Source organism: Chiloscyllium punctatum, chromosome 39 (assembly GCF_047496795.1).
Source record: "Chiloscyllium punctatum isolate Juve2018m chromosome 39, sChiPun1.3, whole genome shotgun sequence".
Lineage (NCBI taxonomy): Eukaryota > Metazoa > Chordata > Chondrichthyes > Orectolobiformes > Hemiscylliidae > Chiloscyllium > Chiloscyllium punctatum.
The window spans coordinates 64,192,027-64,218,423 of record NC_092777.1 but is presented as its reverse complement, the minus strand read 5'-3'; the positions used below and the strand labels follow the sequence as shown (position 1 = coordinate 64,218,423).

Genomic DNA, 26,397 nt, shown 5'->3' with positions numbered 1-26,397 from the left:
TCCCTCTGTACAGCGTGGTCCCAATTCCCCGTCCCTCTGTACAGTGTGGTCCCAATTCCCCATCCCTCTGTACAGTATGGTCCCAATTCCCCATCCCTCTCTACAGCGTGGTCCCAATTCCCCATCTCTCTGTACAGCGTGGTCCCAATTCCCCATCTCTCTGTACAGTATGGTCCCAGTTCCCCATCTCTCTGTACAGCGTGGTCCCAATTCCCCATCTCTCTGTACAGCGTGGTCCCAATTCCCCATCCCTCTGTACAGCGTGGTCCCAATTCCCCATCCCTCTGTACAGCGTGGTCGCAATTCCCCGTCCCTCTGTACAGCGTGGTCCCAATTCCCCGTCCCTCTGTACAGCGTGGTCCCAATTCCCCGTCCCTCTGTACAGTGTGGTCGCAATTCCCCGTCCCTCTGTACAGTGTGGTCCCAATTCCCCGTCCCTCTGTACAGTGTGGTCCCAATTCCCCATCCCTCTGTACAGCGTGGTCCCAATTCCCCATCCCTCTGTACAGCTTGGTCCCAATTCCCCGTCCCTCTGTACAGCGTGGTCCCAATTCCCCATCCCTCTGTACAGTGTGGTCCCAATTCCCCATCCCTCTGTACAGCGTGGTCCCAATTCCCCGTCCCTCTGTACAGCGTGGTCCCAATTCCCCGTCCCTCTGTACAGCGTGGTCCCAGTTCTTTCGAGTATATGAAGATTAACATCCAGTTCTATCCTTTATCACCTGGGTGGCTTGTGTGATACAGGCAGGATGTCTATTTAAATATGTACAGTAGTCATGCAAATTCTTTCTGTTTTCTGATGTTATTGGTGAGTGCAGACATTTTGTGGAACTCAGTTGAGAAATCAGGATAATTGGATAATGTGATTTGAGGGGATGTGAAATCTTCTCAATGTTGAGAGCTCACACCTGTTTCATGTTGAGCTGGAAGTTCTTCGCCAATGGGACTTGCTCTGAGAGTGTGCTTTCATTCATTTGGAACTCAGTTCAGTTCAGAATAGCAGCTGTCAATGTGAATGATCTCATGCTGCAGGAGACAGGGGATGAGTACAGAGCTGCAGCACCCAGGATCCCATACCTGTGTTGTGCTTACAGGCATAAGATAGATTTCCAGGATATGACTGAGTCCCAGTGTATCAGGGTGCTTCCAGGTTTCTGGTAGGTTGTTGTTGACAGTTGTAATCTCCTGGAAGAATACTGCCTGGCAAGTGGGCCGGGTGGATGCATGAGTGGACCTCATGGCTGTCAAACAGAAAGTCACCACAGTCCTGCATTTTACTCACCTCTAGCTCCTCCCAGGAATCAGCAAGTGATAGTTGTACAATCTCACACTGTGCAGCCCACAAGTGCATCTCACAGGTGATTGATGCCTTGTTTGCCAGGGCCAAGAGTTGGGCACGTTTCGCCAGCAATGAGGCCAGCTGAGATGAACAAGTGCTTGGCTTTGGCTGGCATCCCATTCATCCAGGAAGATCCTATCCCAGTGCTCAGCTACTCTGAACCACACAGCTATCAGCATACACAACAGTGCAGAATTCCCAGTCAACTGCCATATGTGTCTGTCCTGAGGCTGTTAAAATCTCTGGAGAGCTTCATAAAATATGACTGGATTCCTACTTGATCCTGACCAACCCATAACCCAACCCATAATAATTCAGGACTGTTCGACTGGATCAGGATTAATCTGGGACGCAGATTTCTGTAAACTGTGGGTAAAAATAGCCTGTCTGCAAATCTCTGAACCACAACTTGTTTAATCATCAACTCAGGCACAATCTCATCAAGAGCAGTGAGCAAATAGATATCCTACTCAAATGATTCGATAAACTGCTTGCTAATACTGTTCACGCTGGAAATCTGAAATCACAGTAGAAAGTCTTGGAGTCACTCACCTGTCCAAGCAGTCTGTTTTAGGAGAAAAGAAAGTTAATGATTCAGGCTTACAAACTTTCAGATCTCTGTATATTTTCTTTGTATTTATGATACTAAAGAACTCCTAAGGAACTTTTTCCAATGCTTGCATTTTCCCTTTTTCTTTCACCTGAGACAGCATACAACAGACAGTGCCTGTGACAGTGCAGTATTCCCTTGGTATTGCATTGGGAGTATCAGCTTATGTTATTGGCAATGGAGTGAAAATTACACCTTCTAACTCAGAAACATGCGAATCTTCATTTACTTCTCTTCCTATCCCCTGTTACCAGGTGAGATTAATTTACTCAAATCTGGAGCTTTCTTGTGCTCTGAGTCTCAGTACCACTTCACTGGTTGAGAGAGTCTGATTTTATTTATTCCTCCCCAATCTAGAGCCAAAAGCACGTTCTGCACAGTGGGGTCTGTGAATTGTGAGCATGTATATCTGTACTGTCGGACAGTACTCAAGGAACAAGCTTCTTGCACTGAAAATACAACTGAGAAGTCATATCTATCAGGAAAGACTGGGATTCAGATTAGATTCCCTACAGTATGGAAACAGGCCTTTCGGCCCAACAAGTCCACACCGACCCGCAACCCACCCAGACCCATTCCCCTACCCAATATTTACCCCTGACTAATGCACCTAACACTACGGGCAATTTAGCATGGCTGATTTAACCTGCACATCTTTGGACTGTGGGAGGAAACCGGAGCACCCAGAAGAAACCCACAAGGACACGGGGAAAGTGTGCAAACTCCACACAGAAAGTCACCAAGGCGGGAATCGAACCCAGGTCCCTGATGCTGGGAGGCAGTAGTGCTAACCACTGAGCCACTGGGCCATCCTTCTCATTTCATGAGAAAAGAGAACGCTGAAGATCTGATCTAAAAGGACTCTTTAAAATTCTGAAAGGGTTTTGAAGGGGTACACCTAACCCACATACCCTTTGGGTTCGCCATCAGCACAACAGCTGATGATTCCACCCAGTAGTTCCAGTTATGGGGGAGTCCAAAGCTAGAGCTCATATATAATCCATAATAATTCCATTAAACATTGCTTAAAGGCTGGTGAAGATATGGAGCAGTCAGTGGTTGAGGTGAATATGGCTGGATGCATTTAGCAGAAAGTCTGGATAAACATGGGAGAGGAATGAAGAGAAGGGAATGTGGAGGAGTGTTAGATGAAGGGAAGAGACTTGTGCAGATGTCAGCATGAGCCAGTTGGGCCGATTGGCCTGCGTGATCCTGTTTAATAACCAGGGGAAAGCCACAGCGGCCAGGTCTCTGGCACTGACCCTGTCTCTGTGGCTCAGAATGGAAGGGGGGCAGAATAGAAAAGCACTTGTGGTAGGAGACTCAACAATTAGAGAAAAGACAGGAGATTCTGTGGTTGCGAATGTGTCTCCCAGAAGGTATATTGTCTCCCAGGTGCCAAGGTCCAGGATGTCTCTGATCGAGTCTACAAGATCCTGAAGGGGGAAGGCGAGCAACCAGAAGTCATGGTGCACATTGGTACCAATAACACAGCTAGGAAAAGGGATGAGGATCTAAAAAGCAATTTCAGGGAGTTAGATTGGAAGCTAAAAAGCAGAGTAGGAATCTCAGGATGACTATTGGTGCCACGTGCTAGTGAGGCGAGGAACAGGAGCGAGTGCAGCTAAACACGTGGCTACAGGGCTGGTGGGGGAGGGAGGGCTTCAGATACGTAGATCATTGGGGTACCTTCTGGGGAAGGTGGGACCTGTACATGAAGGACGGGTTAAACTTAAACTGGAGGGTCACCAATGTCCTGGGCGGGAGATCTGCTAGAGCACTTCGGGAGGGTTTAAACTAGTCTGTCAGGGGGATAGGGACCAAAGAGGGGAGAGAGTAGCTGTTGAACAGACAGAAATAGGATGCAGAGAGTCTATCAGGAAGGATACACAGTTGTTATGGCAAAGGGACGGGTTAAAGTGTGTCTGTTTCAATGCAAGGAGTGTCAGGAATAAGAGTGATGAACTCAGAGCACGGATCAGTACTTGGAACTACGATGTTGTGGCCATAATGGAGACATGGATTTCACAGAGACTGGAACGGTTGCTGGATGTTTCCAGGTTTCGATCTTTTAAAAAGAACCGGGAGAGGGGTAAAAGAGGAGGGGAGTAGCATTGTTAATGAGAGAGTGCAACACAGCTGCAGAAAAGGAGGTTACTGAGGAGGGTTCATCTACTGAGTCAGTATGGGTGGAAGTCAGTAACAAGAAAGGAGCAGTCACTTTATTAGTATTTTCTATAGACCCCCCCCAGTAGCAGCAGAGAGATGGAACAACAGATTGGACAACAGATCTTGAAATGTGCAGAGGTAACAGAATTGTTGTTGTGGGTGACTTCAACTTCCCCAATATTGATTGGAACATCCTTAGTGCGGGTGGTTTGGATGTAGCAGATTTTGTCAAGTGTGTCCAGGAGGGCTTCCTGACTCAATATGGAGATAGGCCAACGAAGAGGGAGGCCATATTGGATTTGGTGCTAGGCAATGAGCCAGGCCAGGTGTCAGATCTCTCGGTGGGAGAACATTCAGTGACAGTGACCACAAGTGCCTCACTTTTACCAGAGCCATGGAGAGGGATAGGAACAGCCAGTATGGGAAGGTATTTAATTGGGGGAGGGGAAAGTATACTGCTATTAGGCAGGAGCTATGAGGTATAAATTGGGAACAATTGTTCTACGGGAATTGCACAACCGAAACGTGGAGGCTACTTCAGGATCACTTGTTGTGAGTGTTGGATAACGTTATCCCACTGAGACAGGCAAAGAATGGTATGGTGAAGGAGCCTTGGATGGTAAGAGCAGAGGAGCTTCTCGTCAAGAGGAAGCAGGAAGCTTACTTAAGGGTGAGGAAGTAAGGATCTGGCACAACTTTAGAGGATTACGGGGTAACTAGTAAAGAACTCAAAAACGGACTAAGCAAAGCTGGGAACAGACACGAGAAAGCTTTGGCGAGAAAGATTAAGGAACAACCAAAGAGAATGATCAGAGAGAGAGTAGGGCCGATCAGGGATAGTGGAGGGAACTTGTGCCTGGAGTCTGAAGAGGTAGGGGAGGCCCTAAATGAGTTTTTTTGCTTCAGTATTCACTAGAGAGAGGGACTTTGTTAATTAGTGAGAACACCATGAACCAAGTTAATAGCTTTGAACACATTGATATTAGGAAAATGGATGTGTTGGAAATTCTGGAAAGCATCAAGATAGATAGGGCTGGACCAGATATGTCCAAGGGTACTATGGGAAGTGAGGAATGAGATTGCTGTGCCTCTGGTGATGATCTTTGCATCCTCACTCTCCGCGGGAGTCGTACTGGATGAATGGAGGGAGGCAAATGTTGTTCCTCTGTTCAAGAAAAGGAATAGGGAAATCCCTGGGATTTTCAGACCAGTCAGTCTTATGTCTGTGGTAAGCAAGGTACTGGAAAGGATTCTGAGAGATAGGATTTATGACTATTTGGAAAAACAGAGTTTGATTAAAGATAGTCAGCATGGCTTTGTAAGGGGCAGGTCATGCCTCACAAGCCTTATAGAGATCTTTGAGGATGTGATGAGACAAGTTGACAAAGGTCAAACAGTGGATGTGGTGTATATGGATTTCAATAAGGCATTTGATGAGGTCCCTACGGTAGGCTCATTCAGAAAGTTAGGAGGTATGGGATATAGGGAAATTTGGGTGTCTGGATACAGAATTGGCTGGCTGAAAGAAGACAGTGAGTGGTAGAGGATGGAAAGTTTACTGCCTGGAGGTTGGTGATCAGTGGTGTCCCGCAGGGATCTGTTCTTGGGCCTCTGGTCATGATAGTTTTTATAAATGACTTGCAGGAAGAAGTGGAAGGGTGGGTTAGTAAGTTTGCCAATGACACAAAGGTGGTGTTGTAGATAGTGTCGAGGGCTGTTGCAGGCTATAGCAAGACATTGACAGGATACAGAACTGGGCTGGGAAGTGGCAGATGGAGTTCAACCTGGATAAACGCAAAGTGATTCATTTTGAAGGTCGAATTTGAATGCTGAATACAGGGTTAAAGACAGGATTCTTGGCAGTGTGGAGGAACAGCAGGATCTTGGGGTTCATGTACACAGATCCCTCAAAGTTGCGACCCAAGATGATAGGGTTGTGAAGAAGACCTGGTGTGTTGGCTTTCATTAACAGGAGGATTGAGTTTCAGAGCCGCGAGGTTTTGCGGCAGCTCTATAAAACCCTGGTGAGACCACATTTGGAATATTGTGTCCATTTCTAGTCACCTCATTATAGGAAGGATGTAGATGCTTTAGAGAGGGTGCAGAGAAGATTTACCAGGATGCTGCCTGGGTTGGAGGGCATGTGTTATGAAGAGAGATTGAGTCAGCTCGGGTTTTTCACACTGGAAGGAAGAAGGAAGAAGGAAGAGAGGTGACTTGATCGAGATGTACAAAGTAATGAGAGACAGACATAAAGTAGATAACCAGGGATAAGGGGGCATAATTTTAAGGTGATTGGAGGAAGGTTCAGGGGAGATGTCAGAGGTCGGTTCATTACACAGAGAGTGGTGGGTTTGTGGAATGCACTGCCAGCTGTGGTAGTAGAGTCAGAGACCTTCGGGACATTTAAGTGACTGCTGGACAAGCACATGGACAGCAGTAAATTGAGAAGTGTGTGGGTTAGGGTGATCTTAGATTAAGATAAATGCTTGACACAACATCGTGGGCTGCAGGGCCTGTACTGAGCTATACTGATTGATGTTCTTATACACTGGAAAGTGTACTGCTGCCGAAAGAAAGATATGATGTGGAAGTGCTGGTGTTGTACTCGGTAGGCAAACTCAGAAGTCAAATGACACTGGGTTATAGTCCAACAGGTTTATTTGAAATCTCAAGCTTTCGGAGCATAGTACCTTCATCAGGTCACTTCACTTGACAAAGGGGCAGCGCTCTAAAAGCTTGAGATTTCAGAGAAACCTGTTGGACTATAACCTGGTGTCATCTGACTTCTGACTCTGAAAGAAAGGTGATTCATTTGTCCAACACATCTTGGGTTACTAGTTCTGTACTGTCAACATGTTTGTTTCTCTCTCTTTGTGTCACTGTTTGTCTTGACTTATTTGTGATTTTAATCAAACCAGCATTTCATTGCTGCTGCTGGTGAACCCTTTGTTTGAGCCCTTTCACTGACCTCTCATTGTTAGGACTTGGCTCTGTCTTTTAGATACTTGTTCACACAAGTCCCTTCCTGTGCAGCCGAAGCTGCTCGCCATCTCTATCCCTCATACACCCAGCTCCTGTGCTCTCAACTATGCCTACAGCTGGTGGAGCTGAAGGAAAAGCTGAGGCAGAGGGAGGTCTGACATTTAGTGAACAACGTTCTTTCAGCTATGTGGCAGTGTCCGCTAGCAACAGAGCTCTGATAATTAATTACTGGATAACTGTGCCAAGAAATGTTTGAGTAAGATTAGTCAGTTTTAAACTTGGAAACAGATGTCGGTTCTGACACATTGCATAATGGCCAATCTGTAAAGAATACATGGCCAACACCTATGGCACAGTGACCAAAGCTCTATGGGATTTCCAGGTTGTGTGTTTCCATCACCCAACAAAACACTGTTTTGGAGCACAGGTCTAATGTTTAATCAAGCCAAATATCTTGATCGGCTTATGTGAATACTGATCTTACTAGCTCAGCATTGACAGCAAAGGGCAGATTTATTTCAGGCTGTCTCTAGAGAAATGAGATTAAAAGGTAGTTTCAGTATAGTGGGCCCAATGAGCGTATTTATCCTCTGAGATCTCAGCACCCCACCGATTCTGCCTCTTGCACAAACTCCGTTACCATTGCTCCACCATTGCAACTGTGCCTTCAACTGCCTGAGGGCTAAGGTCTGGAAATCCCTCCGTAACTCTCAATACCCCGTTCACCTCCTTTTGGGACATTCCTGAAAGCTGATCTCTATGACCAAGATTTTGATTTTAAATCCTGACTTTACAACTCTTCGACCTAGACTCTGTTATGTTTGATAACAATCTTATGAAGTAACAAAAACAGAAAATGTTGGAGGTACTCAGCAGATCTGACAGCATCTGTGGAGCGAAAGCAGGGATAGCGTCTCGAGTCCAGTGACCCTTCTTCAGAATTGTTTGTACTTCCAGCATTCGCAGTCCTCTTTTTAATCCAGGGAAGGACCCTGTTATATTAAAGCTCCCAACTAAGTGCAAGTTATTGTTGCTACTGTCGGGTAGTATAGTGTCTCTGATTTAATTCTTTATCTTGAGTTCTCTGTCCCAAAGGCAGATCCAACTCACAGGTCTGACACCAACCAGGGGATAGGGAAAACAGCCAGGCCCTGAATCCACCCCAACCAGAACAGGGATTGACCCCCTCGCTATTGGCACTAATCTGACTCACATGGTATCCCGCTAAGTGAGCTAACTAACCTGTGCCCAAAGAGTCAAGTTGCTATGACAACACATACTTTTACCAAATATTGTAGGCTGGAGCTCTGGATAGTCATTGAGGTCTACAACGCAGAAAAGGGCCCATTGGTCAATCCAGTCTGCACCAGTCAAAAACAAGCACCTGTTTATTTTAATCCCATTTTCCAGCACTTAGCCTGTTACCTTATACACTTTAAAAATGTGTTGCTGGAAAAGCGCAGCAGGTCAGGCAGCATCAAAGGAGCAGGAGAATCGACATTTCGGGCATAAGCCCTGAAGAAGGACTGGAGGTCAGTGTTGAGTGGGGTCCCGCAGGGCTCTGTTCTTGGGCCTCTGCTGCAGAGCCATTACAGATTGCAGAGCGACATAGACAGGATGCAGAGCTGGACTGAGAACTGGCAGATGGAGTTCAACCTGGATAAATGTGAAGTGATGTATTTTGGAAGGTCGACCTCGAATGCAGAATATAGGATTAAAGACAGGATTCTTGGCAGTGTGGAGGAACAAAGGGATCTGGGTGTGCAAGTACATAGATCCCTCAAAGTTGCCACCCAAGTGGATAGGGTTGTTAAGAAAGCATGTAGTATTTTGGCTTTCATTAACAGGGGGATTGAGTTTAAGAGCCATGAAGTTTTGCTACAGCTGTACAAATCCCTGATGAGGCCACATTTGGAATATTGTGTCCAGTTCTGGTCTCCCTACTATAGGAAAGATGCAGAGGTTTTGGAGAGGGTGCAAAGGAGGTTTACCAGGATGCTGCCTGGACTGGAGGGCTTGCCTTATGAAGAAAGGTTGACTAAGCTCAGACTTTTCTCTCTGGAAAGAAGGAGGAAGAGTGGAGACCTGATCGAGGTATACAAGATAATGAGTGGAATAGATAGAGTCAGTAGCCAGAGACTTTTCCCCAGGGCAGGATTGAATTGCATGAGGGGTCATAGTTTTTAAGATATTAGGAGGAAGATATAGAGGAGACATCAGATGAAGGTTCTTTACACAGAGAGTTGTGAATGCATGGAAGGTGTTACCAGCTGTGGTGGTGGAAGCAGAGTCATTGGGGACATTTAAGCGACTGCTGGACATGCACATGGAGAGCAGAGAGTTGAGGGGTGCGTAGGTTAAGTTATTATATTTTACATTAGGATTAAACCTCGGCACAACATCGTGGGCCAAAGGGCCTGTTCTGTGCTGTACCTTTCTATGTTCTATGTTCTATCTCTCTAATCTTCCCACCTCTTTACTTAAATCCATGCTCCTTGATCATTGATCTATCCATCAAAGGGAAGAGTTCTTTCTTGTCTATCCTATTGATGCCCCTGTCCTAATTGTACACATCTCAATCATGTTTCCCTTCAATGCCCTCTTTTCTAAGGAAAACAATCCCAGTCTGTCCAAACTCTCCTCCTAACCAAAACTCCCCAACCCAGGCAACAACCTGGTAAATCTACTCTGCATCCTTTCCAGTGCTACCACATCCCTCCTGTAGCCAATCCAAGTTTGTACAGTGCAAACATAAACTCCCTACTCGTAAACTCTATGCCTTGACTAATGAGGTGGAAATGCCAGTGTTGGACTGGGGTGGACAAAGTTAAGAATCACACAACGCCAGCTTTTGTCCACCAGGTTTATTTGACAATACAAACTTTCAACCGGTTGGACTATAACCTGGTGTTGTGTGATTTTTAACTTTGGCTGGTGAAGGCAAGTATCCCATATGCCTTCTTAACCACTTTGCCTACGTGTCCCACTACCTTAGGGGACTAATAGATATCCAGATTGGATTCCATTTGATGCTGATCAGCCCAGCTGACTCGCTCATCCATACCAACCTCGAATCTAAGGCTATCCCCCTCACCATTTATCACCTGAGCATTTTACAGTATCACCTGCAAACGTACTGATCAACCCGTCCTAGTGATGGTAGAGACACACAGCTGACCAGGAACCTCTCCCAATCTGTTGTTTGTTGGGAGGATTTATGAGTTGATCCTTCACTGAGTTGTTAATTCTTCCTATTTGACTGTCAAGTCCTGGAATGAAACATGAATGTGGAGCTTCTGGCTCAGAGTCAGGGGCACTACCCACTGCATCACAAGATTGCCCTGCTTTAATTCTAATCAAATTAAATTATTATAAAATTGATTTCGGATTGAATCCCATAACTTCTTTAGACAGTTCTGTTTTCTACTGGAGGGCTTGAAAGAAATAAAGTGTAGGAACAAATTCTTGCAGATGCTGGAATCTGAACTGAAAACAACAAATGCTGGAGATCCCAGTGGATCAGGCAGCATCCGTGGAGAGAGAGCAAACTAACGTTTCAAGTCTAGAGGACTCTTAGTCAGAGCTGAAGTGAATAGCAATGAGTTTTGATGCTCCATGTGTGGAGCATTGTTTTGCTTGAATTAGAGTCATAGACATATACAACATGGAATCAGACCCTTCGGTCCAACCCGTCTATGCCGACCAGATATCCCAACCCAATCTAGTCCCACCTGCCAGCACCCGGCCCACATCCCTCCAAACCCTTCCTATTCATACACCCATCCAATTGCTTTTTAAATGTTGCAGTTGTACTAGCCTCCACCACATCCTCTGGCAGCTCATTCCATACATGTACCACCCTCTGCGTGAAAAAGTTGCCCCTCAGGTCTCTTTTATATCTTTCCCCTCTCACCCTAGACCTATGCCCTCTAGTTCTGGACTCCCTGACCCCAGGGAAAAGACCTTGTCTATTTACCCTATCCATGCCCCTCATGATTTTATAAACCTCTGTAAGGGCACCCCTCAGCCTCCGACGCTCCAGGGAAAACAGCCCCAGCCTGTTCAGCCTCTCCCTGTAGCTCAGATTCTCCAACCCTGGCAACATCCTTGTAAATCTTTTCTGAACCCTTTCAAGTTGCACAACATCTTTCCAATAGGAAGGAGACCAGAATTGCACGCAATATTCCAACAGTGGCCTAACCAATGTCCTGTACAGCCGCAACATGACCTCCCAAACCCTGTACTCAATACTCTGACCAATAAAGGAAAGCATACCAAATGCCTTCTTCACTATCCTATCTACCTGCGACTCCACTTTCGAGGAGCTATGAACCTGCACTCCAAGGTCTCTTTGTTCAGCAACACTCCCTAGGACCTTACCATTAAGTGTATAAGTCCTGCTAAGATTTGCTTTACCAAAATGCAGCACCTCGCATTTATCTGAATTAAACTCCATCTGCCGCTTCTCAGCCCATTGGCCCATCTGATCAAGATCCTGTTGTAATCTGAGGTAACCTTCTTCGCTGTCCACTACACCTCCAATTTTGGTGTCATCTGCAAACTTAACTAACTGTACCTCTTATACTTGCATCCAAATCATTTATGTAAATGACAAAAAGTAGAGCACCCAGCACTGATCCTTGTGACACTCCACTGGTCACAGGCCTCCAGTCTGAAAAACAACCCTCCACCACCACCCTCTGTCTTCTATCTTTAAGCCAGTTCTGTATCCAAATGGTTAGTTCTCCCTGTATTCCGTGAGGTCTAACCTTACTAATCAGTCTCCCATGGGGAACCTTGTCGAATGCCTTACTGAAGTCCATATAGATCACATCGACTGCTCTGCCCTCATCAATCATCTTTGTTACTTCTTCATTGAATTGAATTTATTGTCACGTGTACCGAGGCACAGTGAAAAGCTTTGTCTTGTGAGCAATCCAGGCAGGTCACAGAGTTAAGTAGCATAGATAGTAAATAATAGGTAAACAGTGGCAAAAACAAAAACACAGGTACAGGCGAATCTTAAGAGTTTGTGAGTCCATTCAGTATTCTAACAACAGTCAGGTAGAAACTGTTAATTTTCTAAAGCTATTATCAAAACCGTGTTAAATTAGTAAGCAGGGGAGTCTGCTGCAGTTGATACACCTAGAGGCTTCTGTGCTGATGAAAGGTGGGTATTGCTGCTGGAGATTGATGCCTGCTCTGCAGTTTCCACTCAAGAAATAGTTACTCTGCTACAAACACAGAGTATTCTGGAAACTTGTAGACGCTCAGTTAATACCTGTGAAGACAGCTGACCAGTAACTGAACTCTGAAGGGCAGAACTAAACAATGCGGCATAAAGTGAGAACAAAGTGAGGGTGGGGACAGTTAAATGAGGAGGAAGCCATGGCTCAGTGTCCCAGCTGCTGGGGCATGTTACTGACAGTGAGTCAGAGATGGGGCGAAGCTAGATTCAGCATATTCTGGCCCTGTGAAAGGTTGTTTTATCAGCTCATTGGCATTAACATGGGGAATGGTGATACATTGTTTTCAAGGGAAAGAGGAGACTCCGGGCATGGAAGGCAGCTTTCCTCAGACAAGATTCCTTCCCTCTGTCGCAATTTTATTCATTTTATTTAAAATTATCTTCAGTTTCACTGCTGTAGCGCTTCCTTGGCTACTGTTCCTGCAGTTGCTGATGAGGTTCTAGTCACAGTGGATGTCAGAGGGACATCCTCCATGGTCCCAGGGGGATGTCCCATTGCCAGCCAGGTAATACTCCATGCAGTGTTAAACAGAGCAGCCAGCATCAGCAATGACCAAGTGAAGATAAGACTATTCAGCCCGTCAGGTCTACTTCATCATTCAATCATGGCTGACAGATTTCTCAACCCCATTCTCCTGACTTTAATCTGTCAGCTTTGATCTCCTTACTAACCAAGAACCTATGTATCTCTGTCTTAACCCGAGTCCCGGTGCAGAGCGAGGGGAATCTCAAGTCCCAGTGCTGAGCGAGAGGCGATCCCAAGACCCGATGTAGAGCGATGGGGGATCCCGAGTCCCGGTGCAGAGCGACGGGGGATCCCGAGTCCCAGTGCAGAGTGAAGGGGGATCCCGAGTCTCGGTGCAGAGCGACGGGGGATCCCGAGTCCCAGTGCAGAGTGAGGGGGGATCCCGAGTCCCAGTGCAGAGTGAGGGGGGATCCCGAGTCCCGGTGCAGAGTGACAGGGGATCCCGAGTCCCGGTGCAGAGCGATGGGGGATCCCGAGTCCAGGTGCAGAGTGAAGGGGGATCCCGAGTCCCGGTGCAGAGTGAGGGGGGCTCCCGAGACCCGGTGCAGAGCGAGGGGGGATCCCGAGTCCAGGTGCAGAGCGATGGGGGATCCCGAGTCCAGGTGCAGAGTGAAGGGGGATCCCGAGTCCAGGTGCAGAGCGATGGGGGAACCCGAGTCCAAGTGCAGAGCGATGGGGGAACCCGAGTCCAGGTGCAGAGCGATGGGGGATCCTGAGTCCCGGTGCAGAGCGAGGGGGGATCCCGAGTCCAGGTGCAGAGTGAAGGGGGATCCCGAGTCCCGGTGCAGAGTGAGGGGGGCTCCCGAGACCCGGTGCAGAGCGAGGGGGGATCCCGAGTCCCGGAGCAGAGTGAGGGGGGATCCCGAGTCCAGGTGCAGAGCGACGGGGGAACCCGAGTCCCAGTGCAGAGCGACAGGGGAACCCGAGTCCCGGAGCAGAGTGAGGGGGGATCCCAAGTCCCGGTGCAGAGCGACGGGGGAACCCGAGTCCCGGAGCAGAGTGAGGGGGGATCCCGAGTCCCGGTGCAGAGCGACGGGGGAACCCGAGTCCCAGTGCAGAGCGAGGCTGAACCTGACTCCTGGTGTAGAGCGAGGGGGAGCCTGAGACCCGTTGCAGAGCGTAAATGTGTATCTGAGTTTTGGTTGCTTTGTTGACAACAATTTGAATTTAACCAATCAGTTTAAAATATGCCCCAGGATACTAAAACCCAATCAAATTTATTGTTTTGCCAACATCGAACCAATAAGGTGATCCAATGTTAGGGGGTATAAGAATGTGGACGTTTTGAGAATTTGTCAGAGAGCAACTGCGATGGGGAGAGAAACTGCTGGAGAGCTAACTGTCAATCTCACATCTTACCCTCAAAGAAATTAGAAAACACTCTCTGTCAAAGAAACTCTGAAACATACTCACAGTAAAAAGAAAGTAAATGACCCAGGGAGATCAGCAGCTGGAAGAGTGAAGACACAGAAGAAGACAGAGATTGTGTGGTTTTGAAATTAAGTTGATGTAATTTTAATAGGTGTCATATTGAACAGCATATTGTTATAGAGTTGGAATCAGACAGTAAGCAGTTAAGGGAAAAGGAGGCTGAGATTTGTGAATAGTTTTTTTAAAGTTCACCTTTAAAGTTAGAAAATAAATTGATGTTATTTTCTTTAAATAGTGGTATTTGGGAGTTCTCTGTCACTCATATTTTAACATTGTGAAGCGAGATTTTCCGGGTGTTTGGTTTAATTAACAGAGGGCTTCACCTCTGTGTCATAACAAAGTTGTCAACTTGCCTATGAAAAAGAATCATCATCAAATCCCTACAGCGTGGAAACAGGCCCTTCGGCCCAACAAGTCCACACCGACCCCTCTAAAGAGTAATTCACCCAGACCCATTCCCCCTACCCTAAAGTTACCTCTGACTAATGCACCTAACCTACACATCCTGAACACTGTGGGCAATTTAGCATGGCCAACCCACCCTAACTTGCACATCTTTGGACTGTGGGAGGAAATCCATGCAGACATGGGGAGTCTGTGCAAACTCCACACAGACAGTCACCCGAGGCTGGGATCGAAACTGGGTCCCTGGCGATGTGAAGCCGGAGTGCTAATAGACCTTGACAATAGGGTGGGGCTTTTTTCACTGGAGCCCAGGAGTTTGAGGTTTGTAGAGTTCTTATGGAGATTTATAAAATCATGAGGGCCTTGTATCAGATGAATAGCAAAGGTCTTTTCCCTAGGGCAGGGGAATTGAAAACTAGAGGAAATAATTTTACAGCGAGAGGAGAAAAATTTCAAAGGGACCTGAGGGGCAACGTTTTCACATGGAAGGTGGTTCATATGTGGAGTGAACTGCCAGAGGAAGTGGTAGATGCAGGTGGAGTTACAGCATTGAGAAGATATTTTGACAGGTACTTGAATAGAAAAGTTTAGGGGGATATGAGCCAAATGCAGGCAAATGGGACTCACTTAGTTTGGGAAACTTGGTCGGTATGGATGAGTTGGACTGAAAGTTCTGTTTCTGTGCTCTATGACTCCATAAGTACTCAGATTCAGGCGCAGCATGCACGTTTCTGTATAAGATTTAATTCACTTTTCACCATGAGGAATTCTCAGCTCAGATACGGCACAGAGTTAAAGACATAGTAAAACTCTCTCTACAATGTCCCTATCAAATACCTCCAGGACAGGGACAGCATGGGATTAGATACAGAGTAAAGCTGTCTGTATACTGTTCCATCTGCAAGGATCCCTATTTCACTGACCCTTGGGCAAGTGGTGAATGTGGATGAGCAATGGGGACAGGATTGTCCCATTTCTGATGCAGTGCACAATTCAATTTCTAGCACGGGATTAAAGCAAATTACTGTGGATGCTGGAAAATCTCAGCAGGTCTGGCAGCATCTGGAAGGAGAGAAAAGGAGTTAGATTCGAAACGTCAGCTCTTTTCTCTCCTTACAGATGCTGCCAGACCTGCTGAGATTTTCCAGCATTTTCTCTTTTGGTTTCAATTTCCAGCACTATTGTTATCTTCCATCAAACAGGAAGAATGTCCCCTTTGGTCAGGTTGCTATATGAAATGAATGAATGAGAAAGGTTTTGATCCACTGTGAGTGAATGGGAAGCAGTTTGAAACTTTGTACCCTAAGTAAGCAGCAGGAGACTCGATCTATCTGTTTTATGTTCGCAATCTGCCAGTTTTGTGGTCTTGTTACCCCGTTTGTATTAGGAGAAAATTTGTCTTTAACCCAACGGCCTTTTACTCATTGTCTTACTGTTTTGGGACAGATTGTTTGTTGATTTATGGGATTAAAATGGAGAAACAAAAAGCAAAGGGAAATTAATTTGATGGTTTGTATGCTTTTATGAAATAGCTTTACAAATCTGTCCAAAGCATATTAACCTTAACCCTCTCAGCAGCCAGCCCTGGCTTTGTTGATGCTAATGTGAACACAGTTAGGCAGTTGCCTTAGATTATTAGTTAGTAAGTAAGTGCTGGCCAGCTCTACACTCAGTATTTCCTGTTAAAACTCAGGACCCACACTCTGGCACAGCAGCCCCTGCCATGCGTGATGTGCTAGAAGGCAACGGTCTGACAAGGTGCTTGTGGAATTAACATGACTCCAGGACTTCTGAGTTCGTGACCTTCTCCTGTCAAGTTTTCCAAGGACATGTCTGAGATAACAAATATGAAAACTGTTCAGCCTTTTAGCCTGGGTGAAAGCGAGGACTGCAGATGCTGGAGATTAGAGTCAAGAGAGTGGTGCTGGAAAAGCACAGCAGGTCAGGCAGCATCCGAGGAACAGGAGAATCGATGTTTCGGGCAAAAGCCCTTCATCATTCCTTTTCGCCTGCCAACCTTCAATTGTCATGGTCTCACCACTGCAGAGGAGTGTGTTGAGGATCCAGACTTGATTCTTCAGGGGTTTGACAGGGTAAATGCTCAGAGGATGTTTCACTCATTGGAGAATCAAGGACTAGAGGAGATAGTCTCACAATTAAGGGGTATCAATTTCAGACTGAGACATGAAGGAATTTTATTCTCTCAAGGGTGGTGAGTCTTTGGAACTCCTTGCCAAGGAGTGGTGGGTACAGAATCCTTGTGTATTTTTAAAGCTGAGATATGTAGATTTTTGATGAGGAGGAGAATCAAGGTTTACCGGGAAAATACAACATAATGATTATGAGGAATGTTGGATTTGCCATGATCCTATAGAATGGCAGAGTAGACTTGAGGGGCAAAAAGGAAGACTCCACTTCCTATTTTTTGTAGTTTTATGGTTTTAAACTCAGAACTGAGTGGTCTCAGTCAGACTGCTGTAGTTCCACACTCTTACTCAGCCTGGACAAAAAACAGTCGATTTTGCAGTGAATGTTTTAACTGCAGCTACAGGTACCTGATCATTGGTGATTCTGAAACCTAGATATGTGAAACTAGGGTCCCAATCTCCAGGGTCACATTCTCAATGTTGATAGATGGGTGGACAGCAAAATCCTGAACCATGACATTTTAGAACATAGAACATTACAGCCCTCGATGTCGCACCGACCTGAGGAACCAATCTGAAGCCCATTGAACCTACACTGTTCCATATCATCCATATTTATCCAATGACCATTTAAATGCCCTTAAAGTTGTCGAGTCTACTACTGTTGCAGACAGGGTGTTTCACACCCCTACTACTCTCTGAGTAAAGAACCTAAATCTGACATCTGTCCTATATCTATCACCCCTCACTTTAAAGTTATGTCCCCTCATCCTAGCCAACACCATCCGAGGAAAAAGGCTCTCACTATCCTCCCTATGTCCTTTGATCATCTTGTATGTCTCTATTAAATCATCTCTCAACCTTCTCTGGAACAAAAACAACCTCAAGTCCCTCAGCCTTTCCTCGTAAGACCTTCCCTCCATACCAGGCAACCTCCTAACAAATCTCCTTTGAACCCTTTCCAAAGCTTCCACATCCTGCCTATAATGCGGTGACCAGAACTGGACACAATACTCCAGGTATGGCTGCCCCAGAGTTTTGTACAGCTGCAACATGACCTCATGACTCTGAAACTCAATCCCTCTACCAATAAAAGCTAACACACTGTATGACTTCTTAACAACCCTATCAACCTGGTGGCTACTTTTAGGGATCTATATACATGGACACTGGGATCTTTCTGCTCCTCTACATTGCCAAGAATCTTATCATTAGACTTTTTTTAATACACTTTTGGGATGTGGACATCGCTGGTTGGACCAATATTTATTGTCCATTTCTGGTTATCCCTTAAAAAGGTGGGGGTGAGCTACCTTCTTGAATCACTGTAGTCTACCTGCTATAGGTAGACCCACAATGCCCTTGGGAGGAAATTCCAAGACTTTGATTCAGTGACAGTGAAGGAACAATGATATACTTCCTAGTCTAGATGGTGATGGGCTTGGAGGGGAACTTGTAGCAGGTAGTATTCCCATATATCTGCTGCCCTTGTCCTTCTACCTTCTAGATGGAAGTGGTCATGGGTTTGGAAGGTGCTGTCTAAGGATCTTTGGTGAATTTCCGTGGTGCATCTTGTAGATAGTACACACTGCTGCTACTCAGCATTGGTGATGGAGGGAGTGGATGCTTGGGGATGTGGTGCCAGTCAAGTGGACTACTTTTTCCTGGATGGTATCAGGCTTCTTGAGTGTTGTTGGAGCTGCCCCCATCCAGGCAAGTGGGGAGTATTCCATCACACTCCTGACTTGTGCCTTGGAGATGGTAAAAACAAGGACTGCAGATGCTGGAAACCAGATTCTAGATTAGAGTGGTGCTGGAAGAGCACAGCTGTTCAGGCAGCATCCGAGGAGCAGTAAAATCGATGTTTTGGGCAAAAGCCCTTCATCAGGAATGCAGGCAGAGAGCCTGAAGGGTGGAGAGATAAATGAGAGGAGGGTGGGGGTGGGGAGAAATAGACAATAGACAACAGGTGCAGGAGTAGGCCATTCTGCCCTTCGAGCCTGCACCACCATTCAATATGATCATGGCTGATCATCCTTAATCAGTATCCTGTTCCTGCCTTATCTCCATAACCTTTGATTCCACAATGCTTGAGAGCTCTATCCAACTCTTTCTTAAATGAATCCAGAGACTGGGCCTCCACTGCCCTCTGGGACAGAGCATTCCACACAGCCACCACTCTCTGGGTGAAGAAGTTTCTCCTCATCTCTGTCCTAAATGGTCTACCCTATATTTTTAAGCTGTGTCCTCTGGTTCGGCACTCCCCCATCAGCGGAAACATGTTTCCTCCAGAGTGTCCAATCCTTTAATAATCTTATATGTCTCAATCAGATCCCCTCTCAGTCTTTTAAACTCAAGGGTATACAAGCCCAGTCGCTCCAGTCTTTCAGCATAAGATAGTCCCGCCATTCCAGGAATTGACCTCGTGAACCTACACTGCACTCCCTCAATAGCCAGAATGTCTTTCCTCAAATTTGGAGACCAGAACTGCACACAATATTCCAGGTGTGGTCTCACCAGGACCCTGTACAGCTGCAGAAGAACCTCTTTGTTTCTATACTCAATCCCTCTTGTTATGAAGGCCAACATGCTATTAGCCTTCTTCACTACCTGCTGTACCTGCATGCTTACCTTCATTGAATGGTGTACAAGAACACACAGATCTCTTTGTACAGACCCTTTACCTAAATTGATTCCATTTAGGTAGTAATCTGCCTTCCTGTTCTTGCCACCAAAGTGGATAACCGTATATTTTTCCACATTAAACTACATCTGCCATGCATCTGACCACTCATCTAACCTGTCCAGGTCACCCTGTAATCTCCTAACATCCTCATCACATTTCACCCTGCCACCCAGCTTAGTATCATCAGCAAATTTGCTAATGTTATTACTAATACCATCTTCTATATCATTAATATATATTGTAAAAAGGTGCGGTCCCAGCACTGATCCCTGCGGTACCCCACTGGTCACTGCCTGCCATTCCGAAATGGAGCAGTTTATCACTACTCTTTGTTTCCTGTCAGCCAACCAACTTTCAATCCAAGTTAGTACTTTGCCCCCAATACCATGCGCCCTAATTTTGCTCACTAACCTCCTATGTGGGACTTAGCATGTGGAAAGTAGCATAGAGTACAATAGGTGAGTGGGGGAGGGGATGAAGGTGATAGGTCAGGGAGGAGGGTGGAGTGGATAGGTGGAAAAGAAGATAGGCAGGTAGGACAAGTCATGGGGACAGTGCTGAGCTGGAAGTTTGGAACTGGGGTGAGGTGGGGGAAGGGGAAATGAGGAAACTGTTGAAGTCCACATTGATGCCCTGGGGTTGAAGTGTTCTGAGGCAGAAGATGAGGTGATGGTGGACAGACTTTGAGGATTCAGGAGGTGAGTTACTCACCGCAGTATTCCTTCCCTCTAATCTGCTCGTGTAGCTACTGTGTTTATGTGATGAGTCCAGTTGAGTTTCTGGTCAATGGTAACCCACCAGAATGTTGATATTGGCAGATTCAGTGATGGCAGCACCATTACGTGTCAAGGGGCAGTGGTTAGATTGTCTCTTATTGGAGATGGTCATTGCCTGGCATTTGCATGGTGTGAATCTTACTTGGCATCTGTCAGCCCGAGGCTGGATATTGTCCATATCTTGTTGCATTTGAATACAGACTGCTTCAGTATCTGAGGAGTGGCGAACGGTGCTGAACATTGTGCAATCATCAGTGAATATCCCCACTTCTGACCTGATGATGAAGGGAAGGTCATTGTCGAAGCAGCTGAAGATGGTTAGGCCTACGACACTACCGTGAGGGACTCCTGCAGAGATGTCCTGGAGCTGAGATAACTGAATAAATGAACCCGAATTAGGTGTCTTATGATGATCACACAGATTATCATGGGGAAAAAGAAACATCTGGTTTACGAATGTCCTTGAGTGAATGTATCTGCCATCCTTACCTGGTCTGACTTAAATGTGACTCCGGACCAACAGCAATGTGGCTGACTCTTAGCTCTCCCCTGGGCAGTCAGGGGTGGGTAATAAATGCTGGCCCAGTCAGCAATACCCTGTGAGCAAATTTAAATAAAATGCGGGTTCAAATCCCACTGTAACAGATGGTGACATTTGATTTTAATAACATTTGGAATTTAAAGCTAGTCTAATGTTGACCAGGTCACTAAACACTTTGTTGTAAATACCTATCTGGTTCACTGAATATCCTTCAGGGAAGGAAACCTAGCCCTTTGGCCTACATCTTATCCCAGATCCACAGCAAATTGCATTTCCTTCTTTGTAAGTGGTAATGTCACTCAACTAGTAATTGCCAAATTCTCAGGGCTAATTTCCTGGGGATCTGGGTTCAAATCTCATCCCGGTAGCTGATGAAATTTAAACTTAATGAAAGTATCCAGAGTTTAAAGCTTCTCACAGTAATGGTGACAATGATAGCCATGATCTTTTGGACAATGCGGTGGTTCTGTCATGGTAATGTCACTCAATAGTAATCCAGAGCCCCAACAATGTTCTGGAAGCATGGGTTCAAATGTCATTCTGGCAGATTGTGAAATCTGAATTTGATAAGAAGCTGAATTGTTTTAAAAAGCCTCATGACCACCATGTAACTACTGGCAATTTTCGCCATAGCCCCTTATAGAGGTTTATAAAATCATAGAATTCCTACAGTTTGGAAGCAGGCCATTTGGCCCATTGAATCCACACCAACCCTCTGAAGAGCAAATAAGGAGTTCGGAGATCAGTGGGCCTTCATCAAATCCTCTGGACTGATGCTATGGAATTGTGTTTCCCCAGTATGTCCCTGGAGATGGTGCAGAGGAGGTCTACCAGGATGTTGCCTGGTCTGGAGAGTGTCAGTGATGAGGAGCAGTTGGACAGACTGGGGTTGTTTTCCTTCGAGCAGAGGGGACTGAGATGTATAAAACCTAATGGGGTATAGATAGGATAGACAGGGAGAAACGTTTCCCCTTGGCAGTGGGATCAGCAGGGGGCAGAGAGTTAAGGAATGGGACAGAAGGTTTCAAGGTGATGTGAGGAAAACATACTGTCTCAGAGGGTGATGGGAATCTGGAGCTCGTTGCCTATAAGGCTGGTAAAGGCAGAAACACTCCTGATATTTATGGAGTATTTAGATGGGCAGCAATGATGCCAAAACATACAAGGTGAGGGACCAAGTGCAAGACATCAGGATTAGGATAATCAGGTGATTGTTTTTGGCCAGTGCAGACTTGATGGGCCAAAGGGCCTTTTTCTGTGCTATAGATCTCTATGACTCTAATATCTTTTCCTCCTCCCATAACACTTGTGTTTGTTTGTTTGTCTGTTTGTTTGGCTGTGTCTGTGTCCATGTATGTGCAGCAGTTTAGATGGGCAATAAAACTGAAGCAAGCAGTGTTGTAAGTTAATACTTCATATCTTGTTTTCCATTCATTAGAAATGATTTCTTTGTAATAAATGGGAGTTTCTTGTTAGATACAAAAGCCTGGTCAGTATTTTCTGACAATCTGACAGGTAAACAGGGAGACTTGGAGTAATTTGATTAAATCTTTAATTTTTGTGATGACCTTGGGAATAGTCGGGCTCAAGTGTCAGTGTACATTCCTGAGTGAATTGTGGTTCTGCCTGGACCCAAACTTTCTCAGAGTTCCTTTGATGCCTTCACCTGAGGTGGTGAAGGGCACAGTTTCGTCTTTTGCCCTGAGAAGACACTGTTGAGGACATACCAATAGAGAGACTGTGTACTGAGAGGTAACCGTGTGGACTCTAAACAGAAGTAGACGAAAGTGAGGACTGTAGATGCTGGAGATCAAGTTGGGAGTGTGGTGCTTGAAAAGCACAGCAGGTCAGGCAGCATCCAAGGAAATGTTGAAAGGCTTTTGCCCAAAACATCGATTCTCCTGCTCCTTGGATGCTGCCTGACCTGCTGTGCTTTTCCAGCACCACGTTCTCGACTCTAAACAGAAGTAGATAAGCATGTTCATCACCCACAGTTGGATCCACATTCTAAATGCACCATGAGGAAGAATTTCTTCAGCCAGAGGGTGGTTAATCTATGAACTCAGAGGCCAAGTCATTCAGTGTATTCAAGACAGAGATTAATCAGTTCTTATTGGTAAGGAGTTCAAAAGTTAATGAGAGGAGGCAGGAGAATAGAGTTGAGAAATATATCAACCATGATCAAATGGTAGAACAGACTTGATGGACTGACTGGCTGACATCTGCTGTTATATCTTATTGTCTAATGGTCACACTGGCTGAGATTACCATGGAAGTCCTATCTTCCAAACCTTTCCCCTCGCCTGAGACATGGTGACCATCAGGTTAACCCACCACCAGTCACCTCTCTGCTCCTCTGGGACTATGGCGATCTTGCCTTTACCTTTTACTCAACCAGAAGAGTCAATCCCTGGTCTCGGCCAGATTGGAGCCTGGGTTCAGCAACATGCTTGGGCTAAGGAGAGGAAGATTCAGTCAGGGTTCCTACTCCATGTTGCTGTCCCATTATCACATAGTCTGACATCAGGATCTTGTGATGCCTGCCTGTATGGAGGACCTGCCTGACATTGTTCATGGCCTGGACTCACAAAAACTGAGTATAATCAGTTGCTAGGAATAAACACTCAGCGACTGCAGAGAGAAAGACAGTCGACATTTCAAGTGAGTGAGCTTTCGTTAGAAGCGATTAGCTATTGAGGCAGATACCAGAGCAAGTTTCATGGGGCCAGTTCAGAGCAGGGTCATTAACCAGTGATAAGGAGTCCTGCTCTATCCTCTCAGATTGGAAGCAAAATGAGAAGGCCTTCAGATTTCTGGGCCTGTTTGAGATGCTGTGGGGTTGGGGCTGGGGGGTGAGGGGTTTGGTGGACAGTAAAACAGATATTTTCCTTTCTAATTGTTGCCTTGTCCTTTCAGGAAAGAATTTGCGGAACTGATGGAGAAGTATGATTGTCACAGTGATGCTGGATCAGCCCGCAGCTCACCTACTCCCCATGCTGCTGGTGAGGATCACAGGCTCAAAGGCTCTGACTGAGGGAACATATAGCGTCATAGATTGAAACTCCTCTGGATTTGCCTTCTATTTGCAAGTCAGGAAATATATTGCCGCTTCTTCACTGTCACTGGGTCAAAATCCTGGAATTCCCTCCCCAAGGGCATTATGGGTCGACCCACAGCACACGGGCTACAGTGGTTCAAGATGGTAGCTCACCCCCACCTTCCCAACGGCAACCATGGACAGGCAACAAATGCTGGCCAGTGCTGCCCAGTTCCCACAAGTGAATAAAAATAAATCACCAGATATTAATTGAATCTTTCAGATTATCCTTCTGTGCTGTCAAGCTACTTAAGACAAAGAGGATTTTCAATCTATAAATATAGGCTGCATTGTCAAAAAGAGACTGCCTTGAAGATTTATATCACTAGTTTCTTCCAGTATATTTCCGATCTTCTGGATGTGTGCCTGTACCATGCAATATAATGCCTGTTCTGGATCAGTGCAGTGCTTTGTGGAAGCAGATATTGTTCTAGATTAATAGTAATACAGTCAGGAACAGGAGGCGATTTGGGATGTGCATTGTAAGCACTGACTGTTATGGATCACTGTGATAGTACATATGGAGATTGACTGACTGTTAGGGAGCAACATAAAGTGTGACCACACATTTCAGATAAGTGAGGAAATGTGCAGCATTACTGCCTGTTCTGTCCAGTTTGCAACTGCGCAGGCTGTACGAGAGTAAAATGGGTAATGTTATGAATTGTGAAAGTACATGGTTCATTGATATGTTGTTGCCATGTTTTTGCTGTCCTGTGTTGGAGCATCGTGAAGAGTGAGTGAGCAACCCTGGGTGACTTTGCAAACTCCCTTCTTAGATAACAGCTGAGGTTTATATTTGTATTATCACTGGTTTTAATCAACCTGTTCAGACATATTGTGACACGCCTGGAAGGACAGGTGTCACTGGGACCTGGGCCGTCTGACAAATGCCTTCATACTGCCAAATGCAAGGGGCTTCAGAATAGATCAAAGGCTTTCTGAGCAGGAAATGGAGAGGGCAGGTGTTGAGATGGGAAGAAAAGGAGAAAGGAAGTTGAGGGACAACTTTTTTTACACAGAGGGTGGTACGCATATGGAATGAGCTGCCAGCAGAAGTGGTTGAGGCAGGTACATTAACAACATTTAAAGGGCATTTGGACAAATACATGGATAGGAAAGGATTAGAAGGGTATGGGCCAAGTGCAGGGCAGTGGGGCTAGTGTGGATGGACGGTTTGGTCTGAATGGAGCAGTTAGGCCAAAGGGCCTGTCTCCATGGACTCTATGACTCCATGATTCTCTGATTCAGGAAGGGGGATTCAGAGTGCAGGATATGATGCTGAGGTTTCACTGCTAATGGTTAATGGGGTAGATGACATTGGATAGATCAGGAGAGTGTGCGTAGATTGGGAGTCAGAGGTGAAGGAGTTGTGCAGGGTTAAAGGGAAAAGGAACAAAGTTATAAACAGTTCCGAGAGCTAGTGCAGACATGATGGGATGAATGGCCTTCTCCATCACTACAACAATTCTGTAATTCTGATTTTGCAAGCAGAGTGTATAGTGAGTCTTCTAGGGATTTGAAAATAAGGAGAAGATTGGTGATGCTGAGGTCACATGCACAATGAAGACCAAAGCGGAAAACGCATATGTTCAAAACAGAAAGCCTTTCAATGATGTTCTCATTGTCGTACTCAGGTAAACACCTCGAGAGCACGTCATCAACATCCTTATCCAGCTGCCCGAGTCCACAGCTCTTAAGCCCGAACGATATTGTGGCTAACAACAGTGGGATTGTTACTACAAACACAGCAGCACCAACCAGAAGGTAATCATCTCCTCAGCACCCAGCAGGGTCTCAGCTACTGGGGCTCTTATCCCCTGTAAAGGGTCTGATGGTTTGGCCCTTGGGGGTCAGTTTTCCTGTCTCACCCTCCCTGTCACATGCTGTTCCCTATCAGCACCCAGCAGTGAACTGTGCTGTCTGACAGAGGAGTTGATTCAACTGATAATATGGAAAATTATTGCTGACCTGATCTTCCTGATCCACTAGCTCATAGGACAATGCCTTCATCCCAGAAATCAACCCTTTTCCAAACTGCTTCCAATGAAAGTCTTATCTCTCCTGAAGGATTAAGACTGAAACTGTACACAATACTCAAGAGGGTTTGTCACCAGTGTTCTCTTCAGTTCTTTGGAATAGTTCTCTCTGCATTATTAGTCCAGTTATTGTTTATGTGTCACCATAGTCTTACCAGACTATAGGGCTGCTTCCTCATTAGAATGAGGGGACTAGTGGTAGTTTATCCTGAGGGTCACCATGCCTCAGGTAAGGGCAAAGCTGAGAAGGTGGAAGCCTTCATAGTAACCTTGGCTACTACCTCAGGAATTGAACCCATGCTAGTGACATCACTCTCTATCTCAGACCAGCCATCCAGCCAACTGAGCTAACTGAAAGAATTAAGAAAAACAATGTAAGAGGAACTTTTTCACAATAA

At 45.8% G+C, this 26,397-nt stretch overlaps 1 protein-coding gene across 4 annotated transcripts in view; it reads left to right on the top strand.

Annotated features, from left to right (window-relative positions):
- The window catches only part of stxbp4 (syntaxin binding protein 4), a 519,129-nt gene that overhangs the window by 30,895 nt on the left and 461,837 nt on the right, over positions 1-26,397 (top strand). For all 4 annotated transcript variants that reach the window (XM_072558970.1, XM_072558967.1, XM_072558968.1 and 1 more), the window contains 2 exons: positions 23,780-23,865; positions 25,598-25,727. In XM_072558970.1, coding sequence (XP_072415071.1) covers positions 23,780-23,865; positions 25,598-25,727 — 216 coding nt within the window. The remainder of the gene's footprint in view (positions 1-23,779; positions 23,866-25,597; positions 25,728-26,397) is intronic.